Source organism: Labrus bergylta, chromosome 16, assembly GCF_963930695.1.
Source record: "Labrus bergylta chromosome 16, fLabBer1.1, whole genome shotgun sequence".
In the NCBI taxonomy this organism is placed as follows: Eukaryota; Metazoa; Chordata; class Actinopteri; order Labriformes; family Labridae; genus Labrus; species Labrus bergylta.
The window spans coordinates 18,205,188-18,225,650 of record NC_089210.1 but is presented as its reverse complement, the minus strand read 5'-3'; the positions used below and the strand labels follow the sequence as shown (position 1 = coordinate 18,225,650).

The 20,463-nt window shown below is 42.7% G+C and overlaps 3 protein-coding genes across 5 annotated transcripts; all 3 read right to left on the bottom strand.

Annotated features, from left to right (window-relative positions):
• Positions 1 to 574: 574 nt before the first annotated feature.
• Positions 575 to 5,949, bottom strand: LOC110000626 (somatostatin receptor type 5-like). 3 transcript variants are annotated; one of them, XM_020655953.3, is made up of 4 exons: positions 5,672 to 5,949; positions 3,323 to 4,053; positions 2,851 to 3,244; positions 575 to 1,766 (listed from the first exon to the last, which is right to left on the bottom strand). In XM_020655953.3, exons 2-4 carry the CDS (start codon positions 4,004 to 4,006, stop codon positions 1,750 to 1,752), a joined length of 1,095 nt encoding a protein of 364 aa, XP_020511609.1. In that variant the 5' UTR covers positions 4,007 to 4,053; positions 5,672 to 5,949; the 3' UTR covers positions 575 to 1,749. The 3 variants fall into 3 exon arrangements, with proteins under 3 accessions (XP_020511609.1, XP_020511610.1, XP_065821137.1); XM_020655954.3 differs by having other exon boundaries at positions 575 to 1,763; positions 5,672 to 5,948; XM_065965065.1 differs by lacking the exon at positions 5,672 to 5,949 and adding an exon at positions 5,190 to 5,537.
• A 5,259-nt stretch (positions 5,950 to 11,208) lies between these two features.
• Positions 11,209 to 12,654, bottom strand: LOC110001019 (myeloid-associated differentiation marker homolog). Its single transcript, XM_065964460.1, has one exon. It carries the CDS (start codon positions 12,460 to 12,462, stop codon positions 11,611 to 11,613), a length of 852 nt encoding a protein of 283 aa, XP_065820532.1. The 5' UTR covers positions 12,463 to 12,654; the 3' UTR covers positions 11,209 to 11,610.
• Positions 12,655 to 16,225: 3,571 nt separating this feature from the next.
• Positions 16,226 to 19,610, bottom strand: LOC110001013 (myeloid-associated differentiation marker homolog). The gene is made up of 2 exons (XM_020656424.3): positions 19,114 to 19,610; positions 16,226 to 17,674 (listed from the first exon to the last, which is right to left on the bottom strand). Exons 1-2 carry the CDS (start codon positions 19,372 to 19,374, stop codon positions 17,084 to 17,086), a joined length of 852 nt encoding a protein of 283 aa, XP_020512080.2. The 5' UTR covers positions 19,375 to 19,610; the 3' UTR covers positions 16,226 to 17,083.
• Positions 19,611 to 20,463: the final 853 nt, after the last annotated feature.

The window sequence follows — 20,463 nt, the reverse complement described above, 5'->3', positions numbered from 1 at the left end:
AGCGCCGTTAGTCCAGAAGCGGACCTCGGCTCATCGCTTTGAGTGTGGGCTTGTGCATGCATGGGGTAGAGAGCGAGCAGGGAGAAAGGGAGGCGTGTGATTGGTTCATCAGATTGGTACCTCGTGGCAGACATTGGTGGAAGTTTTTAAAGGCTTACAACTGCTACAGATGACTGATTTTCTTTGTTCCTTTTTCAGAGCACATGAGTTATTAATGTCTGTCAGGACCTAAAGACAATTTCAACCACAATCTTTAAAAGTGGATCTGGAGGAAATTACCAACCCTGCCTTTAAAAGGAAAACGCTCTCAGGGAAAAATGGCCTCCCTTCATTTTGTTGACATCAGCTTTAAAGAGTTTTATTTTCTGTGTCAAACCGTTTTTTAAGCCGCCACGGATCCCTTTAGAAATGAGATTCATTGAAAACCTGGAAATAAATCTGTGTTTAATAAATCTAAACACAGACCTTCCATTGGAGTTTTAAATTCTGGTGACTTTAAATGTCAGACTGTTATTTCATGGGAAAGCTGCTCACAACGGCAGGCTGACTTTATACTCATGAATGCAGACAAACATGCAAAACAGACATGATCGTTTATTAATAATCAAGATGTGATTCCTTTACAGAGCGACTAAGTTAATATTGGTTTCAAACGTATGAGGAAACCAAGAGTCCATTTCTAAAATGACCCAATATTTTAAAATTCACAGTGTTTCTATCAAAAACAAGAAAGAAAAGAGAATCCCCTCGTCTCCTGGTCGAGGTTTCCTCTCACAGGGTGGTTTCATCGTTAAAAAGCTCAGACTCACCAGGAACGTGTTCACATGGTCATGACTTATTTAACTACAGAGATTCAAACAGTGTTGTCCAGCAACTTCCAAAATAATGTCAGCATCTTAAGTCGAAGTTCATAGTTCATCAGATTCCTCAGTAGACAGTTTGTTTCTGAGGTTCAAAGGATGAGTTTGACCACGGTGTGCGTCCACTGAAGGAGAAGTCGTTTCAGAACAAAGAGGAGGAATTAAAAATCCACAGGAGGAAGATCCTCGACTGCACGGGCCTTTTTTTTTTTCAAAACGTATAAAAAGCTTTTAAAAGATGACGCACCAAAGGAAATATAAGAGCCATGACCAGCAACAATATTCAAACCATCTCAATGAACCACCAGGTCACACTATCTATCACAATGCAAATAAAATACTGCATATTCTAAAGGAGGGAAAAGAACAACAGAAGAGAGGAACCACAGCACAGATAGAGCAGATCAAATGAGAACGGCATTGAGCAGGGGGAAGTCACCTGTTCAAAAAAAGCCTCAAAATGGACTTTTCTAACAGCAACTTCTTCCATACCTGAAAGTTATTTTTAAGGCTTTACTGCAGAACAGATATATTTAAAAACTAACTAAGCGCTGGTCAATAACCAACACTGTATTTAGTGTTGGCTTCAGTTTGATACAGCAGCGCCTCACATCACAAAGAAATAAAGTTCAAGCAAGAATCTCAAGTTGAATGATGGACGCTTCATGTTGTCTTATCTCCAATTTCCTCTTTAAGTCCTCCGAGCAAAGTCCCGAGACACAGAGAGCATCAGTGTTCAAGACGGATACATTTCCAATCAGTCAACGGATCACGGGTTAATGGTGCTTGGTTGTAGTTTGTGGTGCGTCAGGATGAGCATCATAGGCATGTCTGGCTGTTGACGACTGTTTTTGAAGTTAAAGGCTCGCTGTCGAAGTCTCCAATGACTTCAAGCTGGACCTGCTGCTGAAACGAGACACAACGATTAGAGGTGAAATAAAAGCAGAATGATGAACAGATCAGGAGAGCAGAGGACTTTTTGGTTGATGTTAAAGGATTGTGATTAGCTCAGTGTAGAGCAACCAGTGCTGTCAAAAATATTAGTGTATAAATCAGGGAGGTTCCTCACTTTAACAGACGTTTAAATTCACACTACCAGACTACTCTAAAGGAAAGATAAAGACTCAGAAAACAGTCAAAATTGAGGACAATTGATTCAAATTGTCGCCTGATAAACGATCATTTGGGTTCGCTGAGGGCCAAGCGGTTATGTCACGCCCGATGTATGGAGGCGGTAGTCCCTCCAAGAGGGCGATACCGGGTTCAAACCCTTCCTGCACTTTCTACTCTATCCACTTGCCTATTTAATTGAAGGCAAAAGCCAAAAGATGAATAAAAACAAACAATCGAGTGAGAAGGACGATCTCTGTGCATGTTATTAAACGGCTGGATTATGTTTTCTGTTCATCAGTTCTTTTCCTCTCTTTTGTAGATATGGTTGTTCTGTTGAAGTGCATATGTGAACAGCCAGGTCAGGAGAATTTCAGGAGCAATCCTTTTGAAATGATCTAGATATTTTCAGGAGCGCATGTGTGAAAACAGCTTTGGTGGTCTGGTTCAGCAAGAGGTTTCTGACGTTTTTTCTTGCCACTGTTGCCAGATGTTGCTAGGTTGCTTGTTCATGGTATAGGTATGTTTTGCGGGCTGGGCACACTTTGAAAGACCTCCCTCAGCCCGATTCCAAACCCGTCAACAAGATACTGAAACTATCTGTTGTTGATGGCTTGTTTATGTGTTCACTTTGCTTCCAGTCTGGAATCAGTTCAACATTGGGAACTTAAATGTGTTGTTTCTGGTTTTCTAACTGTCCTCGGCAAAAAAAGTCCTCGACCACTTCTGTTAGAATCAAGTCAGATAAAAAGACCTGCTAGCAGAAATAAACCCTTCAATTCATCCGAGCTCGAACTGTGACGTGGATGTAAATGTCTTCAGTAAGACTTGAGTCTCAAAATTCAATGTTTTGTCTTTGATCATTTTTTTTGCAAAATACCTGAGCGCTCTGCTGTTTTCCATTCCGTTCCAATGGGAACGTGGTTTTCCTGCGGTGCCTTCTTCCTGCCTCTCTTCTTCTCCGTCGTGCAGACACTGTTGGGCTTGTGGACGCAGATCACCTTCTGGAAGCTCTGCTTGAAGTTGTCGGACAGGAAGCCGTAGAGGACGGGGTTGGCACAGGAGTTGACATATGTGAGGATGACCAGGATGAAGTAGATGGCGGTGGTGGCTTTGGTCTCGGGGATGATGTGGATCAGGTTGACTGTGTTGGTGGTGTAGAAGGGAAACCAGCAAAGTACGAACACGACCACGATGATCACCACCATGCGCGTCACCTTACGCTCTGACTTACGGCGCTTAGTCAGGCCCGCTCGCACACCTGCAGACCTCACCTGAAAGAAGAGGTTTCATAAGATTAGAAAGAACACTGAGTTACACAAAGACAGATGTAATTTGATCCGCCTCCTTACCTTGATGACAATGAGCAGGTAGCAGAGGCAGATGATGACCAGAGGACCGTAGAAGCCCAGGATGGATGTGTAGAGGATGAAGACGACGGCCCACAGCTCTTGCGGATCAGGCCAGGTGATGTTACAGGTGTTCAGCTCTTCCTGTACATTTGAGTAAATCGTGACCGGCAGAACCACCAAGAAGGACACGACCCAAACCATGCCGTTTAAAACCTTTGCCACCTGAGGTTTCCGCCATTTAGAACTGCGGATCGGATGAACCACGGCCATGTAACGATCGATGCTCATCACTATCAGGCAAAAGGTGGAAGCAAACTGGCTCATGGTGTCGGCAGTCATGCACACCTTGCAGAAAAAATCCCCAAATGGCCAGTTAGAGAGCACGCTGTTGGTGCCCAAGAATGGAATCCCCAGGATGTAGAGTTCATCCGCCAGGGCTAAATTAAGGATGTACATGTTGGTCACTGTCTTCATTTTGGCATAGCGGACCACCACGTAGATGGCCAGAGTGTTTCCCAGGAGACCCACGATGAAGACGACGGTGTAGACGACGGCGGTGACCACATCAAAGGGCATCGGAGTAGCCATCTCTGACGTATTCCTGGAGGTGGGGGAGCTGCGGAACGGCTGGGAGGGAGAGACGCCGTCGCTCTCAGAAATCATCGTCCAATTTAAGCCATCCATGATGACGGAAGGGAGAGCCGGAGTCCGTTCAGATTACAAGGAAACAGCTGGGAACAGAAAAAAAAATGGATACACATTTCCATTAAATGCTCGCAAATAAGGAAAACCACAATGTCCATAGGGCTCTATGAGAATTCTACCTAACGCTCTCACAGCTGGGCTCTGTCAGAGCAATGTACCCATATTTACCCAGAAAGAGGAAACTTTCCATTCAATTGTGTGGGCAAGTGGCCAACATGTTCTGACTTCTCATGCGTTCATGAAGTACATGTCCTTTGTTTTTATTGCACTGCCTATTAAAAGTCTGCCCTAACATGTTTCTAGGAAAAAAAGGTTTGGTCACTACCTTGCACCCTTATCCTTTAAATTAGTGTCAGGCCTGTTTGATATCCCACCAACACCAACGCAAAAGTGCAAGAACCAAATTTCTTTGCAGAATTTTAGCCATTTAGAAAGTTGGCTTCCTACCAACTGAACCCATATAATGTTTAAAATCTCACAACAACACAACACGTCAGCAGTCGGCACAGGCTGCCTTGTGCATCTCAGAATGTTAAAAACATGATGTGCATCTCGGACATTTCCCCACAACCGATTAACCTTTCCAAACATTTCTGGAAGAAAATTTTAAAGAGATGTGAACAAAGACCCAAAGGACACATAATATTTACACTACAGGCGTTTATTGACGTTATACAGGGAGACACAACAGCCAGTTGAGCTCAAGTTTCACAAATATTCAATTACCATGTCTTGACCATGACTCAGGTGCACCTGTTGCTCTCATATCTTATTGATGTTTCTGTATTTCATTAATTTGTCACCTAAATGCAAAATGTACAGTCAGCGTTCCCCTCATCTTCCTGCCAAAGTGTTAGGAGTATGTTGCCCATTTTTTCCAAACATTTTCTACAGGTTATTAACACTGTGAATGACTGTTTTATCAATTGATAAGAGTCATTTTTAATAAAAAATATTCATGCCGTAAACGCCCTGGATTAACATAAATGTATCATGACTGTCTTCACCCAACTAAACCAAAGCCTGATTCCTTTTTTGTTGTGGTCTTAATGTTTTCAGAGTATCCCCAACAGAAGCATGAATGTGTAGTCCAAATTCAACTAAAGGCCACCCTCACCTGCCGGCTTGCGGGTTCACCTAAGATAATAAATAATCAACTAACCTTCATCTGTCAGACGTTTGGACCCGAGGCTGTGAAACCGTGTTGCACAAATAAATGGTGGGACGTGAGAATCAGTGAACCGAGCTGCAGAAAAAACACGGGAGTGACGCTCATCCCGCAGCATCGTGTTGAGAAAACAAACACATGCAGCCCCTGCCCCCTTCAGCCTCACAGGTGCTGGATAGCTTATATATGTATTTTTTTTTTAAATTAAAGAGCTATTTCCCACAGATATTCGAGCTACGTGACTGCCTCTTTACATTTACCAAATACAAGCGGGAAACGTATCCAAACTTCCGACACGTTCAAGTCCTTTGATTGGAAATACGTCATTTAAAAAAGAAAATCACAAAATAAAAACCATAAAGTATTCACCGATAGCTGACATATTCCACGAAAAAAAGAGTTTAAATCCATCCACTTCATGAATCCTCTGTATTGCTGTTAATGCAGTGATATTCAGAAGATGAAGTTCAACCTACCTGTGCGCTCCTGTGCGCTCTATCCTCTCCAAAGTCCGCTGGCGTGTTGCGCGTCTCTCATGCGCTTTTGGAAACGTGCGCTCCGAATCAGCGCTCCCGCTTAAACTTGTCATCTTGAGGCATTTTCCAGCTGTCTGACACAGATTCCCACAGTCAGAGGCGCCAGAAACCCTCTTTCCTCTCGGATGCCGTCACTGGTGAGGACTGTAGACATGCGTTCCTTGCAGCAGGAGAGAAATGCACTCACAGGGTTCATTATGTTGTGCCTCGATGCACCCCGTATATTTAAGTGGAAAATGTCACCCGGCCCGCAGATGTATGCCCCACCCACTAACACCTCACAGCACCAGGCTGTTGGTGAAAAAACATTTTAACCCTGAGTGATCTTTTGTTGTCCTCTGCAGCCTAATCTTTAATATACACTCATAACCTTCTTTGTTTTGCAGGGGCGAGTCCAGAGCGTTGTCCATGGGTGGCATGGACCCCGTTGAAATCTGATTGACCAGCCTAAGTGCCACCCTAAGACTCTATACTATGATTAGCTATTTGCCTTGCAGAGATAGGACTAAGGCTAAAATTACCAATGGATTGTGTTGAGCACGGTGGCAGTAGTTTCTTTAACATTTCCATGTTGCATGTTACTACTTAAATATACTTTGTACATATATTTCATGAGACAGCATGGCTGAATAAGGAATTAGTCCGTAAGATTTTGGGGAAAATAACCTCCTGCACACTGTCCAACTTGTAATGAACTAAAAATGTTTTGGCTGCTGATAAATGTATTTATACAAGTTTGACACGGTCCTGGAGTTTGCATGCAATTTAACAAGTTCTTTAAATTTGCATCTTGGCATAGGCTACATCTTCTTTTTGAGCCCTTAAAGATGTTTACTTTGCCATTATTTTGTTATTTCAAAGTAGATGATCAGTGGAGAATGGAAGAGGTAAATAAATGAATTAATCTGACTAGTGAACTAAGTCAGGGCCACTGCAGTCAAAAAAAAACCTGAGGAATAAGTTAGCTTCATGGGGGCCGGGACACCTGAGACTGAGGGAGACGAATTAGGGAGGAATGGAGAAGTTGTGGAGGTGGAGGGAGGATGGAATTTGGCTCTGGAGGAGCTGTTTGATGGCGATGGTCTCAGAGAGCTGGCTACTTTTAAACCATTAACTTCATGTTGCTGTCATCGAGCTCAGTGCAGACGATCCTCTCACACATTTGGACTGGTCTGGGAGCAGGTACAGGAGTGCAGATGTCTGTGTGTGTGTGTGTGTGTGTGTGTGTGTGTGTGTGTGTGTGTGTGTGTGTGTGTGTGTGTGTGTGTGTGTGTGTGTGTGTGTGTGTATACTGTACATGTTTACAGTGCTGCATTTTCCACCAGTGCACAGCATCAAAGGGGGTTAAAAAAGGACGTGTGGGGAGGTAATGACGTCTCTATGTGGGTCCAGTTTGACCGGTTCTTACCAGAGCAGAGCAGAAGTTGTGAGACCTCTGAGTTTAAAAGTAAACAATGTGAAACTTCTGCGTAGTCGCTGCCCTAAAGGAACAGAGGTGTGGTGGCAGATGCCAGGATGTGACACGGCTAATTTACAACAGGTGATCGGCAGTGTGGGAAAAGTATTGTGCAATAACTTCTCGTATTTACATTTACTGACCTCACAGATCCCAGTTCTCAGGGTTTCATCTTTATCTGTTGCTGTATTTAGGAGTCTATTCCTCCCCCTTTTCCATGTCTTTTGTATATTTGGATTGTTTATAATTGACGGACATATGTAACAGAGTTTGTGCTTTTAGTTTTTGTTGCTTTGTCCATTCTTACATCTGTACCAGATTAACTGTTCTGCTTGAATTCCCCTCGGGGGTTCAGTGAAATATTTCTGATTCTGATTCTGAGCTCAAAACCAGAAACAAAGCTAAAGGGGAGGGGTGTTTCTGTCCAGCTGCTGAAGTTCAACAAATCAACAAACTTTCTCCAGGAGTGCATACTCCAGTGCAAATGAGACCCGTTGAATTTCTTCAAACGTTCCTACACAGGCCGCATTATGCATCAAAAATACTTAACAAAGAGGGAAAGACAACACATTTTAAAACCTCTCATCATCGGCAAACAACTTAACGTTTAAATCTAGGTTAAAGTTTAGGCTTTGTGTGTTTAGATGAATGTGAGGCTTTAGAGTAAACAGCATTTCTCAGCTTCTTTTTTTGATAGTTGCTGCACATTAAGAGCTCTCTGTGTGTCAGACTATAACTTAGATTTCTATTTTCAGATCGTGCACGAAGATTGTTTCTTGTTTCAGCTGCAGCCTGAAGATTTTTCTGCAGTTGTTTCCTCTGATTTGATTTATTTTTAACAGAAAAGATGGAATTAATAACGCACAAAGGGTTTAGAAACTTCAAGACTATAAAGATTTTAAAACTCTCCTGGATACTGTGTTCCACTTTATTCTGAAGGAAGACTTTATTTTAACAATTAAAGGCATCCTCAATGCTTTGAGATATAAACCTTTGCTGAGTTCAAAAAGTTTAAAGACATTGTAAATTCATTTTTTTTTTCTTCTTGGTGCTTATACATTTGAGTACTTATTATTTATGCTAACAAAGCCCTCCCGTTCTGTTCGCTGACGGGCTAATAAGAAGAGTTAATTAGGAAAAACCTTCAGGCTGTATTTCATGACGAGGATTATGTCAGCGCACACACTTCCCGCACACACATTCATTTATAGCATGGTGAGGTCGACCGGCTGGGTCAGGTCCTTTGTATGAGACTAATTGTGTCAGCTTGAGACGATCGTTGAGACAGAGAAAATCAGGAGCTGCCAAAGCAGAGCTGTAAGCACAGTCCACCCCTTCTGTTTTTTTAATTTGCATATTAATCATATAAGACTGCTTGAAGGATCTTTGATAGTTTTGTGGTGGTCATAAAAAGTACAAAAGATGGATTGAAGGTAGAGCTTCGTTACACCGTGCCCATCAATTAGTGGTGATTCATTTTCACAGGATACCCCTCAGATGTCTGCACAGTTGACTCAAAGGCCGCTTATCAGGAGGCGACTATAATGAGAGATAATGAGCACGGGGAGGAGTGAGTCAGAGTGACTCACACGCCGTAAGGCTCACATTATGGTTATCTGTTGGCTCACCTCAGTGCATCACAGCAGGTGACCTGACGAGGACGGTGAGAGACCGCTCACATTTCAGGACCATGCATGTGTGTGTCTGTGTCACTGTTTGCCTTCATACACTCTGTATATATGATGATAATTATAAAGGCAGTGTATATGTAGTATGCACACAATCATTCATCATTTTTAAAGCTGTAAGTCTCTAAACTCTGAAATAGAGTTGTCATGATACCAGATTTTCAAACTTCGATATGATACTAGTAAAGATCCAACAATATCGATGCCTGCTTTGATACCACAGCAAGAAAAATAGAAGAGCACCAATTTCCTCTTTCCAATTCTCTAAAACTGCTGGCAAACTCCTTCACACTGCATGAAAACATGGGCCTATATTTCTGTTCTGTACATGTGGTGGAATTTCTGTAGTTATTTAGATTATAATGTACAGACGTCATTAGGTTTATTCACTGTTCTCTAATGACAGTCAGACCTGACAGAGTTCAGCTGTTATTAGAACACCAAGGACAGCTTAGAGAGTGTCAGCTGTTCTTCCTGATATCTGCAAGGATGTTTGGTAGACTTATTGTCTGCTCCAGTGTTATAGACGTCACAGTTTAGTCTAGGTGGGTCAATGTGACACTACCCTGATAATGATAATGTCTTTTAGGATATATGCAATGCCTTTTAAAAAGTTCTGCAGATGTGATTGAGCAAGACACGAGTACAGAAGTGTGATGTTGAATCATGTCTCCTCATGAGTATTCATCTGATGTATAAACTTTCATCAACGTAAGCCATCTGAGTCGACTGAGTCTTATTGTGTGGAGTCAAGTCTTAGTAATTTTCTCAACAGTATAGGTGACCATGTATTTGTGCTATTTAGAGTTTGCCTGCAGTTTTTGATTGAGTCATCCCTCTTGTACACAACTTTATTTTAGAATCGATGTTGTCTTTTCTGTCAAAGTTTTGGCACTTTTTTAATGCAGAACAGGTCGAGGTCTACAGCCTCTGTACATGGGGCGTGCAAACTAACCACTAGACCATTTGGGCCCCTTCTCTTCAAAGCTATTTTTCGGGACCGATAAGACAGCTGAGGAGAAACGTCAGGAAATGTCAGGAGGAGCGAGTCGGGGGATGACACGCAGCAAAGGGCCGAGGGTCAGATTCAAAGCCTCGGGGGGGGGGGGGGGGAATACAAATGTTTTATTTTGTAAGAGTTCAAACTGGTTTCCTGCCTATGAAGCAATTTAAAGTCCATCTAGTGTTGAATGTATTTTTGTCCCTCTATAAGGTGACTCTGCTGACTTCTCTCTGCCCCCCCAGTCTCTGACATTTATGGACTATTGACGGGCGTGTCTTTCTGACAGACTGACACGAGAAGAAAGGCTACATTTTCTCCGCTCCACTTGCTCCATTTGACCCGAGTTCACTCACACAGATTGGTGTGCGGGGCAGCACAATAGCTGCAGGATTAGGAGTGAGATTTTGTGTGACGTCCTTCAGCGAGTTCATTGGATGAGAAAGAAAAGAAGGAGCTGATGTTATACCATCAGGATTTACACCACCAGCACCGAGGAAGACAAGAGGCGGATAACAAATCCAGCTTCCCACACCTCACAAAATGTCTCTATAAAAAAGTTTATCTCCACCTCTCTCTAGTTTCAGACCTTTAACCTAGGATAGGATCATAAGCCAGAGAAAGCAGCGCACCTCCTCTTGTATTCTCGTATCATCTGTGATCTCACAGGACAAGAAGAGATTGACTGTAGAGAAATAAGCAGAATGAGAACGGAAACCACGCTGTTGAGCCCGATTGTTAGGATATGAGGGTCAGGTGAAAATCAGCCAAAAAACACCTGGCCTGGCTTTGGCACAACAACTTGGAAGTAGAGGGAAACAGCTAGCCCTGACCTGTGTGAAGATCAACTTCCATTCATTTATTAACATGTTTGATGTAGCTCATTGTACGAGTGCTGCGTGCATCACTCACCTGTCGGGCAGTAAATGTGCAGGACTATTTCTTGCCCAACGGTGCAGTAACTTCCTGACAACTTCCTGGAACTCTCTCCCTAAAAACATCAGAGACTCCCCCACACTCACTTCCTACAAGAAATCCCTAAAAGCTCAACTTTTCATCACCGCCTACAACCACTGACTCTCAAACTCTTCCCTCGACACTACTTCTATGTTGTATTGTTCTCTTAGTTTTTGCTTTGTTTTTTGTTGTTTCCTGTCAAAGCGTCTTTGAGTATTTAGAAAAGTGCAATATAAATCTAATTCATTATTATTATATAGACCTGCAGGTATGGGCGTGGTATCCATCTTCTCAGCTCACTCAGCAAAAACTCATATTTTTATCCGATTTCTCCAAATAGCAGCTCTCACAAATAAAGACATGGCAAATACAAATGTGAAAATAAACATATATTTTAAGATGCACAATATCACTGACATAACCCGAGTAATAGGAGCTCAGTTTAATCTCCTGCACTGTTTGATGACTCTTTGTGTATCAGGATCCAAAGTTCTTCAAGGCTATTTTTAATTTTTACGACAGTGATTAAGTTGTAATCATTACCTAACTCTACTTCTATTTCCACATTAAACTCAACAGGAACATTGTCATGAATCTCCTTGTATTGATGAGCAGAATACACAGTTTGTTGTGCATCCCATCCACAACAACACAAATCAACTCGAGGGGAACTCATAACCTTTTGTTAAAAATTATAAAAACCCTCAAACTTCAGATCCACAAAGTCAAACCCAGGACTCATTTTTGTTTCCAGTTCTTGTTTCATGAAGCAGCAGTGTCACTGGTGGCTGACAAAGAACACGAGGCGTATGGAGTAGGCAGAGTCCAGTGTGTAAACGATAAAGTTGAAGATGGTCATGAAGGTGACCATCACCAGTTTGTCCCAGGGACAGAGGTGTCCACAGTTAACGGGTCGCTTTGTTTTGAAACTGTACAGTGGCCAGATGACCATCGCCGTCGCGTACATCACTGCTGCTAGAATATTATAAACGATAACCACTTTGTCAAAGGAGATCGGAAAGTAAGAGGTGAACGGCCCGATGGTGAGCAGGATGACCACGATGTTAAAGATGAAGCACAGGGAGAACACGGCGACGCACCACTGCAGGGCGTGGTCGTTCGAGTACTGATTCGTCTCCAGCGACGTGAAGATGAGACAGACGAGGAACGTCTCCAACATCTTCATGATGCCCGGCACCGTGGCGAGGAAACCTATGTGCTCCCCGCTCGGACGGAGGCGGGTCAAGACCACTTCTCCTGCATACGCGGCGAAACACACCCAGGACACCACGGACGCTCCGATCTGACGGTGGCAGTCCTTGCAGGTGAAGAAGGTGGGGTAGATGATGGAGGAGGCGAAGCACATGAGGCTCGCCAGCATGGCAAAAGCGGTGGTGAAGTCCATCCACGCGAACGGGAGCTTCGAAGAGACGGCGGTGAACTCCAGGATGAGGATGAGGAGGGTGAAGAAGAAGCAGAAACACCAGGTGAACATGCACCACGCCCAGTACGGAGACGTGACATATCCCGCAGACCCAACCAGGCTAAAAGACATGCAAGTGAGGACGGTCGCCATTATTCTCATGATACCCACGGGCTGAGTGAGCGCCTGCAAATCCACATGGACCATGGCTGCAAACGACGAGTCTGCTTCACCTAAAAAAAAATTAAAAAAAATAGAAGGGCTTTGTTTTGTTTCCAAAGTCACTTTACTCTGAGTGCATGTCTCAGCAAAGGAACGAGCCCGTTGACGAGATCCATGTAGAGTGGGAGTGCGTGTGTTTCTTTTAAAATGAAACTCAAAGTGTGCTGCAGTGCAAACAGAGCATCCTCACCTTATCTGAGCACTTTATGGCCCATGAGCCTCTCCTCTGATTGGCCGGTGACTGAGTGTTATCATGTTCACTTTAAGACAAACACACTGGACTCTGTTCCTCCAGCCGAGCCTCCCTCATGAGCTAATCTCACAACACAATTTTTTTTTTTTTTTTTAACCTTTATTTTACCAGGCAGAATTGCTTAAGATCAAATGACCTCTTTTTCAAGCAAGGCCTGGCCAAAATGGCAGCAGCAAAAAAGAAATATAAGGCAAACCCAAAAAGAAAGCACAGACATGAGAAAAAGAGACGAATACAGTCCAGAAGGTGAAGAAGAAGAAGGAGGAGGAGGAGAAGGAGGACAAGATCATGTTAAACAAAAACAAAGCACAACACCACAATACACACTAAAAGAACAATTATGTGATGATGATAAAATACTATGCAGTGAAATTAGCCTTTAAAAAACTTGTGAGCCGAGTTTTAAAAGCATTAATAGTGATGAGTTCCTGCAATTTGAGTGTTTTTTGAAGCCTGTTCCATGTGGAGGGAGCAGAGTACATGAAGGCCCTCTTCCCAAACTCAGTACGAGTTCTGGGGACTGACGTAGATAGAAAGTCTAGAGAGCGCAAACTGTATGATGGATTTGATTTAAAAGTGAGGTAGGTGCAGAGGTAAGAGCTTTTTAAATGAAGTTGTACCAGTGAAGAAGCCTACGAGCTGACAGGGACAGCCAGCCTACTCTAGAGTACAAGGTGCAATGATGGGTGAGTAATTTACAGCCGGTAATGAATCTTAACGCACAATGATAAATAGCATCCAGCATGTGCAGTGAGGTAGAGCAGGCAGTCATGTACAGTACATCACCATAATCTAATAATGGAATAAAAGTAGCAGCAATAAGCCTCTTTTTAGAAACAAAAGAAATAAAAGCCCAATCTCACCTTTGGTTTCTTTGCCAGATTCTCGATATGGGGTTTAAAAGACAAATTGTCATCAAGGATGATACCAAGGTATTTAAAAGTGGAAATGGTCTCAATAAGAGTACCTTGAAATGTAAATAGAGTGGGCCGACAGTTAGTTTTGTCCCATGAAGATCATCATTGTAGTTTTATCTGCATTAAGTACCAGACTACCAGGAGTTGGGCTTCTATTTCTTTAAAAGCAGCTTGCAAGCGATCAACAGCCTTTAACACAGTCTCTCCAAAACAATAAATGATGTCAGTGATGACAATGATGTCAGTGGAGGTCACATCCTGAGAGAAAAAAAAAATCGCCCTTTTTCCTGTCTTGGAACGCACTTGTTCGAGTTGAGACACAGACTTTTTGAAAGAGTGATTTTTAAAGCTGTTTTATTTATTCCATTGAGAAAACAAGTCTCTAAAATATGATGAATTTTGTGAATTTCTATCTCAGAACCCTTTAAATTGGACATGTTATGAAAAATCCACTTCTACAGTGTTTTTGAACATATATTTGGGTAACCTGAGTGTCTACTGACCCACAAAATGTGAAATAAATCCATCCAGTCCTTTTGTTTGTGGTCTGCATAAGTCTTACAACACAGAGAAAAATGCTTCGTTTCAAATGTGCTCTCCTTGTGATGTCACAGTGGGATTCTGGTAAAGAAAAAACAACCCTCCCCTCCCCTTGTATCTCCACCCATGGACTCCACCCCCAGCCTAGAGCAAAACTTTTGCGCAGGTTGGCCATTTTTATTCTTAGTGATGTGGGGGCTCTTTGCATTTAAAGAGACACACACACCAAAACGGAGCGTTCTGAGAGAGCTGGTTTATACAGGGTCACAAACCTCCTCTGGTGCTTGATTCATGTTATATTTTGACCAAAGCAAAGCACAGATGTTTCATTTAGACCACAGGGGACTGTTTGAAAAGGTGGATAATATGTCCTCTTTAAGGAAATTGTCTGGAGCACTGAAGTTGTGTTCACTGGATTTTGCAATTTTATAAGTTGTTTGTATGTTTTCTGACTTGCACCATTTGTGCATTAGCAGCGTGTTTGCCGGTACTGCATCTTCTGCTTTTTGCACATTATTATTCATTTCCACTGTTGCATTTCTTTTGGAGTTTTTGCACGTGTGTCTGAAATTGCAGCAAATGGTAAATGGACTTGAGCTTATATAACGCTTCTCTAGTCTTCCGACTACTCAAAGCACTTTTACACCACCTGTCACACCCACCCATTCACACACTGATGGTAGTGATCACTATGTAGTATCATCAGAAGTAACTAATCCCATTCATACACCACCACTGAAGCAGCGGGAGCAATTCAGGGGTAAGTGTCTTGCCCAAGGACACATTGGACATGTTGCTCAGCTGGGGATCAAACCCTCAACCTTCTGGTTCAGAGGCGACGATTCTACCAACTGAGCCAGCAAATGTTTCCTGATGTTTCCTAAATTGTTTCGAGCTGCTGCAGGTCGATGTTCATGTTGGACGTCGTAAAACAGCCAACACACTGACATGCTTTAAGTGTTGTACCTTCACATCAGGGTTACAGCTTTTTTTCCCCCAGATGAAATGCAAAATGCATGAAATATAAGAGACACTTTTTGTCCATTTGACCAAGGCACAAAACACTTTCAAACAATGCTTAAAAAATTCTAAAATGGTTTGGTTATTTTTCAAACACATCCTTATATTTCTGTACTTTTTACATTTCTTTCAGACCTTTTTTCCTCTCTTGCTCTCCCTTTTTCATATCAGTGAGCTCATATCCACATTGTGCTACTTTCTTAAATTTAAATGGAGCAGTATTTCCTGGATTAGAAAGAGGTAAAACATCAAGATTTCTCATGGTCATTGTTACCTAGCTTGAACCTTGACCTGTTACTCTCCTGCATTTGTAACACTGTCAGACGAAGGCTTAGCATGCATACATTTAAACTAACTCATCTTTCTTTAGATTCGTTTTTGTATCGTTTAATGTGAAAATGCAGAGGCGTAGATATATGTTATCAGAATATCTTTGATTAAACCTTTCAAAGTAAAATGCTTCCTTTAGTCAAGGGTTAGTTTTTAACTTATGAAATGTAAAAAAAATCTCAACCCAGATCTCTATGTTGTCTAAAAATTTCCTTTTTTACACACGAATGTTTATACAGATTTTATTTTGAAAAGCTACAGACTATGAAAGAAACTGACAGTGTGCTCCACTGACAGTTTTCTCCTCGTCTTTAAGATTCACCCTCCACTGATGCACCTGCCACACATTCAGGTGTGCAGATATTTTTTTTTTCCATTTTGAAAAACTACAGAAAGAGGCTGATTCATTTTCAATCCGCCCACTCTTTTATGAATAGCCTCTGCATCATGCATGTGTGTAACAAACTCTTGTCTCTTTTTTTTCTCTCTCTCTCTCACCCTGCTATCATAAAAAAAGGGAGTGGAGCTGAAATCTATCAGTGCAGCGTGTTTCAGGGTTTGCACAATTCAACACACCTCTGCAAACATCCTTTGAGAAGTGCAGGGTGGATCCCTGTGAGTCTGTTTACCCATTAAACAGGCAAATGAACTTCTGCACTGAAATGACAAAATGACACATATCTTAATGTAGTTTTGCAAAACTTCCTCACACTTTTATGAGATTTTATTTGTATTTCACATGCTGGGAACGACAAGAGTCTGTTGTTACAATGATGCAAGGGAGAAGAAACGAGGATATCATTGTCCAGAAGTTAAAGGTCCCATATTATGCTTTTTCTGGTTTTATATGCTCTTTAGTGTGTTTTCCAAGTGTCCTGTGTATGTTTAGGCACATCTATTTGCAAAAATTCAAAGTCTGCGGAAATGCGGCTTCTCCTACATCCTCCTGTTAGCTGTAGCATTAGCCGCATGTAACGCTTGGTTCTAGCCCCCCTCGATAAAAAATTGTCAGTCTGACGTCATTGTCAGTATGAGATCACTGATCTAAGCCCATTGGCTCGTTGTGGCAAGTTAACTTCTGCAGGCCTGTTAACTTCTGTATCATGCCCATGATATGCCGTAGCCTGCGGTAGCACAGTAGTGCTAAGGTGCTAATGTTTATGCTCCCCTCGGACGGAGCCAGTGGCTGCATTCCCAATATGGTAAAAGAGGCGGAACATTTCCGAGAACCGTGTTGAGCAACTGACCAATAACGACAGAGCGGATCGGCAGACCAATCAGAGCAGACTTGGCCCACGTGGGGTCTAACAGTGCAACGTACAAAAGTAGGTACATAGATTAAATATAAGAACCCCAAAAATGGCATAATATGGGCTCTTTAAAACATTTAAAACCTGCGTATCATGATAACGGCTAAAGAAAATCAATATCCAGTTCACAAAAAAACTCTGTATTTCAGATCGTGCAAAAAAACAGTGATCAAATTTATTATACATAACAGTGACGCAAGATGTCCAACATTTCAATTTTTCAACTTCTTTACAGTTTAGCTTCTGCTTACAAAGAAGACCAGCCTAAAAGAATAAACCGTATCTACAATGTAAGCAACCAAGTTGAAACATGTCATGAAAGAAACAACCACTAAATCATCCCATGGACAGTAGAGCGAATTCGAGCAATTTGCAGGCCTGGGAGAGTCCTTGAAACTGTAAAGTGGCCAAATAACCACGGCCGTCATGTACATCAGCACCGCCATCACATTACAGCCGCACAGGACTTTCTCAAACGGAGCGGGGAAGAGAGAGAGGAGGCGGCAGATTGTGAAGATGATGACAATGAGGGCGAAAATGAAGCAGATGGAGTAGACAGCGACACACCACTGGAGGCCTGGTTTAAACCAGTAACCACTGTACCCCAGGCAGCTGAAGATGATGCACGCCACAAAGGCCTCCAGAACCTTGAGGAGGCCCGGGACTGTGGACAGGAAGCCACTGAGTTCTCCAGGTTTGGCCCGGGTCAGCCCGACCTCGACGGCGTACAGGATGAAGGCTAGACAGGAGGTAACAGAGGCGCCGACGTATAAGCCGTACCCATACTTGGCAAAGATGGTAGGGAAGATGACGGACGCAGCCAGCACCTGCAGGAGAGGAAGCAAACAAGTGTGAGACGATTTTGTTTTAAACAATTTCAACAATTTAATTTCAACAATTATTTCCCAAGCAGTGGAAATAGTTAACAGTTTTAAATATCTTGGAGTAACACTAGACAACCAACTCAGTTTTGAACAGCACACCAGTGACATCCAGAAAAAGAGCCATCAAAGACTGTCAGCCATCCGCAAACTGAAAGGACTCCATGTTGCCCCCCCACCTCCTCCTGCTGCTCTATCAGAGCATGATCCAGCCCATCTTACTGTACCGTTCCACCTGCTTCTTCTACATGATGTCTGTAAAAAACAAGGCCAAACTCACACGCATCACAACCACAGCTGCCAGAATAATCGGTCTCCCCACACCCAACCTAACAGAACTCAGTAACAGGACCATCACACGCATTGCAACCTCAATAGAACAGGACATCACACACCCACTGAACACTCACCTCACCCCACTCCCCTCAGGACGGAGGTATAGAGCAATGAGGTGCAGAAAGGCTCGCCTTGGGAGGAGCCTGATTCCTGCTATAATAACGGTCCTGAACAAAAGGCCTCGCTGATCAGGCCAGAATGGGAGCTTTTGACTTTGGTGGGACTTGTCTGTTTGGACAGTAACGGTGCTGTGGAAAAGAATTTCCCTTCGGGGACAATAAAGTCTGAAGTCTAAATGGCTACAGTCTATTGAGTCCCCATTTTGCACATGTTCTGCACTGCTGAACATTTCAGACATCGTTCTAGCAGGGTGCACGTGTGAATTCAAACGACCATATCTGTTCACCATGACCTTCAGCCTTGTTTTTCTTTGCCTACCCCCGACTTTAAAGTCTGTGCTGAACAAAGCGATGACAGCGATATGTAATGATACATGAATCGGGCACTTAACCTTTTCAGGGACATTTGATATTCTTCAGTTAATTAGATATCGGGCTGTAGCGTTATATGTTTGTCTTGCATGTATCGATTGACTCCGCAGAACAGCTGCATCGTGATATTATTATTATCATTATAATGGTCCACGTATTGTGTATCTTAATGTAAGTTACCCCGCAATTCCAATTCCCGTTTGTGAATAAGCATTAAGGTGGTCTGATTGTTGGCGCAGTTATTACGAAAAGAGCAAAGCATGAATAATGGAGGAAGTCAGGAGATGTGGTATAAAGAGCTATAAAGTCAGCGGGATGGTGGACGGGGAGTATGTTTGTCAAACATCACCATGGAGACCCTGCTTTATGTGAGCAACTGCCTTCGTTTGGCTTCATAATGCTCTTTGAGAAACCAAAAGGTGACATCACTGAGACTACGTCCATGTTTCATACAGTATGGTGCAGATTCGGTATCTTAATTTTTAACTGAGGTTGTTTTATTGAATCTTCTGATATCTATGTGCTCTATTATGTAACATTAAAGTTTAATGCACTCACCAATAGAGTTGCCAACATGGCAAAAGCTGTAGTGAAGTCATCCCATGAGATCGGCAGCTTGGTGTTGATGCCAGTTAACTCCAGGACAAGGATGAGGAAGGTGACACAGAAACAGAGGCACCACACGAACATGCACAATGTCCAGTATTGGTGAGTGCTGTGGGCAACCGATGCCACCAGGCTGAAGGAGACACAGGTGAAGATCAGCTCCAGGATCCGCACTATGCCCACCGGCACCGTCAGGGTCCGGAAGTCCAGCATGACAATGGTTGTAATGTTAAGTCACTTTACTATAGTACTGGATAGATATTAAAAAAATGAATCCCTCAGTTTTAACCAGCTTGTGTCCCCTATTCTTTATGATTGAATATGTCCTTAGATTGATTTTAAAGGCTCTCTGCTCAGAAACTGACAGAAACTTGTGGCCACCTCCTATCTGGCCTTCCTCCTTACAGGGCTGGGCAGTGAGCGCCAAGTGATTTATGCTCGAGTGTGAAATAGAGCTATATAAAGCTGTGTAGATGTCAGTTGTTTCCTCCCATTTGCTTATCAGTTGTTTGCTAATGCCTGTTCAGTAAAATAATAAAAACTGCACCCTGGATGACACAGGACTCATTCTTCTCATTTCCCCCCCCCAAACCACCACCACCAAACCTCACAGAACTCAACAACAGGGCCATTGCACACATTGCAACCTCAATAGAACAGGACATCACACATCCAATAAACACTCACCTCACCCCACTTCCCTCATGATGAACAAACGACCTCGCTGAACTGAGAAATCTGTATTACTGTCTAACTCTGTTTGTGATATACTCTGTGTTTTGTGTATGTATGTTCCTCGGTGGGAATTGTCTGTTTGAACAGTAACGGTGCTGAGGAAAAGAGTTTCCCCATGGGGAAAATAAAGTCTAAAGTAAAGGTAGAAGCACCTGATTAATAACTCACTAAAACTCAAGGACATCAAGTGAGACTGACTGAGAGAGTTCAACCACATGAAACCAGAGGTGCAGACACGACATGTAAAGAACCAAGAACCTAAAATAATTTCTTGCAATCTATACTTCTTTTTCCTCCTGTAGTGTAAATATTATTCTTGTGGATGTTTAGATGATCAGCTGTGTCTTATATCTGTTCAGGTCCAGTGACTTCCCCTGGCTAAAGCTGGCCCTAAAGAGAATGTGTCTGTCAAAGTGAACAGGAGCGGAAATAAATAAAATATATTGAGCATTAATATAGTAGGCCTGCTATGTAGGATATGACACACAGGTGAAGTCTGCATCAGAACAAGTGGCTGTTCATAACCAGAACGTGAGGACTCTAGCACAGTGCGGGTTTTGCATAGTT